Here is an 8,173-nt window from a genome sequence, read left to right as displayed (position 1 = left end):
AAAATGTGTTTTTCGACAACAATAAAATAATATTACCTTTGTACAATGTGGTTACTGTTCCAGCTGCAGTTTGAAAAGGTAGCCATAATGAAGCTGCGTCTTGAACACGATCTATTTTAAAAAATGAATAAAAATTCATTGAAATCTTTGAAAAAACAAAAAAAAAAAAAGAAAAAAGTCTTCGCAAAATACGAATTTAATTCTTTGAAAGGCATAAATAAAACAATATCGAAAAAATAATTTTCATCCATTTTTTAAAAATGTCGGTCATTTTAATTAAAAAGAATTTAATTTTTTACCATGTATTTTACAAACCTTTGTAGAGCTGAGCTATAGCTGTAGCAGTATTTTGAAAGGAACACCATATATTATGATTTACAAGTTCTTTTTCAGTCGTTAATTGTCCTTCAAGATCTTGTTCTGCTTCCAGCTGATTTATACATTGCTGTTCCCAATTAGATATATATAAATCAACGAAAGGCTCATCCTCTCGGTCTTCTGTCATTTTATTATTTATTTAGAGTACTTAATAGTTTGATATTATTTAAATAAAAACAAAATAAAATATTTAAGATGTTGTAAACTGTTACAAATTTGTAAATTATTAATTAATGAGAAGCCATTGTGATTGTATTTTTAATAAAGCACCTAAACGGAAGACTAAAAGTAAATACCAGCGAATTCACGTTTCAAAACTTCGCTATAAAAAAAAAAAAAGTGTTCAAAACTTTTGGCGCAATTTGTTTGAACCAAACACACACAAACACACCATTTAAAAAAGAAAAATGTTATTAAAACCTGTTTTATTTTTATTTTATTTAATAGAATAACAATTATTTTAATAAGTTTTTTCTAACAATTTTAATAGATCAGACTTTTAAAACTTATGTCAATCATTTATTAGAAGAATTTTTTCTGCCATACTTACAAATTCACCTGATTATACCTTAAATTTATTGTAATTGAAAAATTAATTTTTTTTTGTTTTAATTTAATTTTATAATGAAAATAATATTTTTGACAACTTCTTACATCCATCTATTGTAAAATTAAAGCTTACATTTATGTTACATAAAATTGCAGTAATAAAAAGAAATTTGAAAAAAAATTAAGTCAATAACTTTTTAAAAAATTTTTTATTTGATAAAATTACTTCAATAATAATAATAACAAAAAAAAAATGAAATAAAAATTTTTAATAAGATTCTATCATTTAAACCAAAAAAAAAAATTCATCAGACTTAATTAAAAATTATTATTCATTAAAAATATTATACTAATAACAATAACAGATTTCCAATAATACAATAATAATATAACATGTATTAAATTATTTATATTTCATTTTTATTATTTTCAATGAAATTATTATTATTATTTTATTTAATTGTTCTTAATGTTTTTTTTATATTAATATAATATCAATATAATCAAAGAAAGATGAAATATTAAAAAAAAAAAAAAAAAAAAAAAAATACTCTCATTGAATGTTGTACTAAATTACATCTTTCTTTTAAAAAAAAAATTTAAAAAAGGATTTCTAAATTTTCTATTTTAAAAGGAAATCCTAATTGTTAAAAAAGAAAATGAAAACATTATTACAATAACCTAATTATTAAAAAAAAAAAAAAAAAAAAATCTACTTTTTCTTACAATAATTCTTTTTTTTTTATTCTATATTAAATTATAAATTTTACTTACATCTTATTAAAAAAAAAAAAAAAAAAATCATTATATATTTACATAACTAAAATAATTTTTTTTTTTTTTACTCTTATGAATAAAAATAATAAAAATAAAAATTAAAATTGAGCATTACTGAAAAAAATTATGAAAAATTTAAACTTTTATTTTTATTTATATTTTTACGTATTTATTTTGTTTATTGAAACATTAATAAAAAAAAAATTAACGATAACACGATATATTAAATAATTATTATTATTATAATAACCCCTCGTTCGTTTTTTTTGAAAGAGAGAGAGAGAGAGAGAGAATTTCGATTTAATTTTTTTAAAAAATTTTAATTTAATTTTTCAAATTTATTAACTAACTTATTAAACTTAAATTATTAAATGTAAATCCTTACTTTTTAAAGGCAAGTCTTTATTTATTTATTTATTTATTAATTATGAAGGTAATATTAATTTAATTGGCAAGAATAATTGACGTTAAATAAATAATAACACAAACTATTTGATAATTAAGTTTGTATTATTTTAACTATGATAATTAATAATAATAATAATAATAATACAATTTGCCATTAAAAAATATAAAATTGTAGAGTTTTTCCAATTTTTTTATATTCATCTTATTAATAATTATATGTTCCAGGTCCTGAGCATATTGTGGCCCGTGATAATAAGGTGCTGGATATCCTGCGTATGCGTATTGTTGCTTTTGTGGATACACTAAAAAAAAAAATTTTTATTTATTATTTATAAGAAAAAAAAAAAAAAAAAAAATTCACGCTCCCTATTTTTTTTTTATTAACAAATGAGAATTTAATAACATAAAAAAAAATATTTTTATATGCAACAATTAATAAATTCTCACAGTTTTATTCATTCATTATAACCTTCGTTATATTTTCACATGCCTATTATTATTATTAAACAAACGCTCTCCATTTTATTTCATTTTTTTTTGCAATTCAACTTCATTCCTCCTTTCATCTTAAAAAGATTTATATTGAGAAATTTATTGTTTTACAATGAATTAACAAATTCATTTTATTTTTTGTTATGAGAATTTTTTTTTTTTTTTTAATAATAATGTGAATTTATTGAAAATTAATTATTTATTTATTTGAATCCGAGGAAAAATATTTTTTTCACCTGGCATTAAATATTGCATATTCATGGCTTCTTCTTTTTCTCTTTCTCCTCTTAGACAAATAGCAGCTCCAGAGAATAAAATTGCACTTATTAATGAAAAACCTACTCCGACCCATGCAACAAAATATGACCAATCGTAGGTAGTGATTGTATTATCACGTAATGCCTAAAATAAATATACATAAATAAATTTATTTCGTTTAAAAAAATTATTATTATCATCATTACAAAAGGAATGATGAAACATTTTAAATTAAATATTCGAATGTGATTGATTTTCAATATAATTTCCCTCCTGGAATAATTATATACTCATGTGTGGGTAGATAATTGATGGGATTTTTGTTTTTAAAAAAAGAAATCATCTTACATTATCCCATTGTTGGTAAAATTCTTCTCCGACGACTTTTTCTTTCTCAAAATATTCAACTCCATGCCATAAACCCATACTTCCAGCACTAAAAAGACCTAAAACAAATAATAAAATACAAATTTTTATTATTTAATTCAACTGAGAAATGAAAAAAAATTTAAAAAAACTTACAAGCAAATAACATAACAATTGCCGTTGCTGTTATATTTCCAGGTGATCTTCTCCAGCATCCAACAACACCCGTCCAAAAAGCAGTGAAAACAGCTAAGAATGATAGAATGAACAAAGCAATCATGGATCGACCCATATCTGCAACAAAAACCACACATAACAAAATGTCTTCTTCCATTACAAACTCTTAATTCATTTTTTTTTTTTTTTTTTTAATAATAATTTTATTCATTTAATAAATTTTTAAATAAGTTAATAATTTACATTAAATAATGTTGGTAAGTAAAAAAAAAAAAAATTTAATAATAGTCTCCTATGTAAGGAGTTTTATTTCTTTCATTTTTATTTTATTATTATTATCTTCTCTCTGCTCATAACAACAAACTGTAAAATTTCATTTTTTAAAATCAAGATTAAAAAGAAAACATTATTTTTATTAAAACCATTTTTATTATTATTATTATTATTACAGGGTTTACAATATATAAAATTATTATTAAGTAAAATTTATTATTAAAATATAATTTAGTTTTATTATTATTTTTTTTTTATCTTTGGTAAATAGGATTTGTTAAAGTCGTTAAATATGATTTTGTGACAAAACAAAAGAAAAATAACATTGAAAAATGTTTAAAAGGGAAGGGGAAAACAAATTTAAGTAATAATTTACTTAATTTTACTTTAGGGCAACATTTAATGATGTTCTTTTCTATCTATCTATCTCTCTCTCTCACTCACTCATTCCATCTACTAACTTTATGTTATGCAACATAAAATTTTCCTAATAATAGTTTTATATACATTCAAACTCAACTTCAAAACTCTTTTTATTATCATTATTATTATTTTATAATATTATTAACTTACGTAGTCTTGTAGTGGCATCATCCGTGAATTCCTTTGTTAAATTTTCTACATCTGGTATGTAATAATCAATGTTTGAACAATGAGTTTCAACTGGACTAAGATAAATTTGTACTGTAACAAAAAATATATATAAACATTAAAAAAACTTTTGGTAATTATTACCCTCGATTGTTCTTAACCAAATAAGACAAACAATTATGACGTCAATATCATCGTTAATATTAAAACAATATAGTAAAAAGGTAAAAAAAAAAAGTAGACTAAATAAATTTTTTAATAATAATAATATTACCAGTTTACGGTTTTGTAATTTACTTAATAATAATAATAATAATAAAAGTTGAAAGGTTATCATATGAAATTTTTTTGTAACTGGAACTAAACAACAATATCTATTGTAATAAGTTCAAAGTAATAAAAAGATAAATTAAATTATTAACCTTTTTGTGTGTGTGCGTGCGTGCGTGCGTGTGCTCTCATATAAATTGAAAAAACAATGACAATGACTTATTATTATCATTAATGATGAATAACAATAAAAATAAACGTTAATTACAATAATTTTCGGTTAAAAAAAAAGAAAAGATTTTTATTCAAAATGGCGCAAACCGTTTACTTTTTAGAAATAACGGCAATTGCATTATGACAGATGTCAGATGACTTTGGAAGTGGCAGCAGCGGCAGCGACAGTGGCGCCTCTCGTTATTTATTTTTAACGGTTTTCGAACACGTTTAAAAAAAAAAAAAACAAAAACATAATGAAGTTAACCGCGTTTTATTTTATTTTTTTAAAATAATTTTTCGCATAATTTTAAAGGTATAATTTATAATAATTATTTATCGTGTGTCGAGTCATATGACGATTATTGTTTTATAAAAAAAAAAAAAGTTTAAATTTCTCTTTAGAATCGAATTTTAATTAATGGAAACAAAAAAAAAAAAAACAATAATTTTTTTTTTTTTCGTTTCTCATGAAAGAAATTCAAAACTACAAACACAAACAACACAAAAATTGTTTGCATGCATAATTTTTTAATAATTTAACTTTCACTTTTTATCCCTTAGTATTAAAATTTTTCTAATATTTCTTCTATTTAATAACAAAAGGTTTTCATTTAAAAAGTCTTCTGCTCTGCATGTTTTTATTTCTCTTAGATTAATTATGCGGTTAAGTGATAATTATAACAAATTATGAGATATATAAGAGTAACAATAATAATAATAATATTTTTATTTATCATTCACTGAATCTCTATATATATATAATTCTTCATGAGTAATAATGCGAAAATTTATTTTTAACCACCAACTTGGTCTAATGTAACATTCATGCTTTGTGATTTCATTTCAAAATAACATAATAATAATAATAATAACAATAGTAATGATAATTTTTAAACTCTATAAGAAATTTAAAAAATTTTCTTTATTAAAAATTTCCAATCATATTCACTAATTTAACGTTTAATATTATTTATTGTAATGGAAAATTAATAATTTATTGATTTAAAAAAAAAAAAAAGATGGCGACGGAATGAATCATCAAATTACAAATTTTTTTTTTCCTTTTTTGTTTTATTAAATATACAACAATTCGATTGGGGGTAAAATGATTTGAATATGAGCAAAAAATTACAAAAAAGTGGTTGTAACCTTCACCCCCCCCCTCAAAAAAATTAAAATCGCATTAATTTATATTAAAAATACGGGGGGGGGGAGAGGAAGGGGGAAATAAACGTCACACAAAGTTTTATTCAAAATGATTCATCCTTTATGTTATCCTATTTCCTTTTTTAAACTTTTTTTTTCTTTTTTTTTTTTTGTGGGGAGTCATTAAAATTTTCTTAATTTCTCACGAGTTTTTTTTTTTATTTTCCCTTAAACTAAAATCTCATTATCGCACTATATAAAACATATTCATTATTATTATTATTTTCGCCAGACAATTATTTAACGAAAAAAAAAAAAAAAAACATTAAAAATATATTAAATATATAAAATAATCACGTGATGTTTCTTTTTGTTTTGTTTTGTATATATATTTTACTTAAGTAATATTTTTATAAAAGTTTATCGAACATCCCACTAAAATCGATTTAAAAAAATAATAATAATAATAATAAATTTTGATTACGTCTATATTTATTTTTCACATTCATTCAAATTATTATTTCACAGTTACAATTATTATAAATGGACAAAAAAGAAAATTTTTTTTTTGATAAAAATAAAACAATGGCGTTGGTAGTAGGTAGAATTATTTTACTTATTTTCTTTTGGTTTCGCCATTTTTATCAAATAAAATAAACTTTGAAATAATCCAACGAAAAATTAAACGAATAGTAAAAATTCTAATTCTATACAAAAAAAAAGATTATTACGATGGGAAATAATGATAATAATAAAATACTCAAGAGTACGATTCGTTTTTAGAATTTTCATAAAAGGCGGTGATTTTTTTCCTTATTTAAATAATTTTTATTTGACCATGAAAATAATAATAATAATAAAATCGATCCGGAACGGATTTTTTTTTTTTTTTGTTTACGTTTCTCACAAAATGTCGTACATAAGTCAATAAATATAAATAATAAATGAAAAATCAAGGTGTTATCGATTATTAAAAATCAACGAAACGGAAACAAAAATGAAAAATGTTTCAAAACAATCCGAAATACTTTTTCCGCGAAAAGAAAAAAATTTTCCTTTTCAATTCAATTCAAGCGAACGTTAAATTTTCAAAAGAATTTTTTTTTTGTCAACGAAATAAGGTTGGCAATACTTTTTGTCGTAATAATTAACCGTCGTTTGCATAAAAGAAACGCAGGTGTGTGTGTGTGTGTGTAAACTCTAATAAATCATTCTTTCAACCGTTAGGATAATTCATTCAAAATCAAAAGACCATTCATTCATTCATTCATTCATTCATTCATTATGTTTAAAAAGACAAAATAACAAAAGAATTTATCCAATAATAACAAGTACAAATAATAATATTTTATTTTGACCAATTTTTTTTCTAACTCTCAATTATATTTACAATGAATGAATGAATGAATGAATGAGTTAAACCTTTAATTGGGGGTGAAAACTCATTTTTTTTTTTTTTTGAAATAATTAAAAGAAGGGTAAAATGAGAGGGATAAAATCTTGTTTTCCTTTCATCGTTTAGTTATTTATGTGTGGGCGATTTTCGCCCACGAGGTAACATGAACGTAAATGACAATATTCCGGATTACATTTTCATTAACGTCTTCCTCGAGAAAACAAAATGGCGGTCGGTTTTGCGTGTTATTCGTTTAATCGTCAAAAAAAATAATTATTTTGCGGAAAGGATGTACACATAATACACGAAATTTTCTTTTTTTTTTTAACTTTCGAAAATAACATTGAGATAATGATGATCTTACATAGAAATTATTTATTTATCTCATCGTTCGCATTTGATAATTTTCGGTAAAAAAAAAAAGAAAATCGAAAGTATGGATTTAAATAAAATTTTCGTCGATTCACGTTTTTTAAAAAGAGTATTTATTAAATGCGGCAATAGACAAAACCGGAAATACAAAATCCGATAAATAATCAAAAAGAAAAATAAATAAATAAATGAAAAACGAAAACCGTTTGTTGTTATTACATATCATTTTTTTTTATTTATAATAATTATTATTTTACAAACTTTCAAAATGATTATAATCGCCATCGTTAGTTAAATTCATTATTATTATTATTATTATTATTATTATTATTTTACTCACCCGATTTCGGTTTCTCTTTCGGATAGCAAATTCTAAATAATCCTTTCGTACGTGTAAAATAATAATATTTATTATTAAAATCTTCTAAAAGAGATTCTTGATTTGCTCTCTTATCGGCAATGTCCTGCAAACAAACAAACAAAAAAAAAATTATTAATTTTTTT

General features: G+C 21.8%; 2 protein-coding genes across 2 annotated transcripts in view; both read right to left on the bottom strand.

Moving 5' to 3' along the window:
• Phum_PHUM445430 (uncharacterized protein) lies at positions 1–505 on the bottom strand (the record flags this gene model as incomplete). The annotated part of the gene is made up of 2 exons (XM_002429593.1): positions 1–111; positions 316–505. Coding segments are annotated over 2 exons (301 nt in total), but the record flags the coding sequence as incomplete, so codon positions are not given.
• Positions 506–2,232: 1,727 nt separating this feature from the next.
• Positions 2,233–8,173, bottom strand: part of Phum_PHUM445120 (uncharacterized protein) — a gene marked incomplete at both ends in the record, with an annotated part of 18,189 nt that continues 12,248 nt past the window's right edge. The window contains 6 exons of the mRNA XM_002429592.1: positions 2,233–2,414; positions 2,841–3,006; positions 3,211–3,308; positions 3,385–3,522; positions 4,252–4,362; positions 8,010–8,133. Of these exons, the coding sequence (XP_002429637.1) occupies positions 2,233–2,414; positions 2,841–3,006; positions 3,211–3,308; positions 3,385–3,522; positions 4,252–4,362; positions 8,010–8,133 (819 nt within the window). The remainder of the gene's footprint in view (positions 2,415–2,840; positions 3,007–3,210; positions 3,309–3,384; positions 3,523–4,251; positions 4,363–8,009; positions 8,134–8,173) is intronic.

Source organism: Pediculus humanus, genomic scaffold (genome assembly GCF_000006295.1).
Source record: "Pediculus humanus corporis 1103172108214 genomic scaffold, whole genome shotgun sequence".
NCBI classification, from domain to species: Eukaryota; Metazoa; Arthropoda; class Insecta; order Psocodea; family Pediculidae; genus Pediculus; species Pediculus humanus.
Note: the sequence above shows the minus strand (reverse complement) of the source record. Positions and strands in the feature narration are given on the sequence as shown.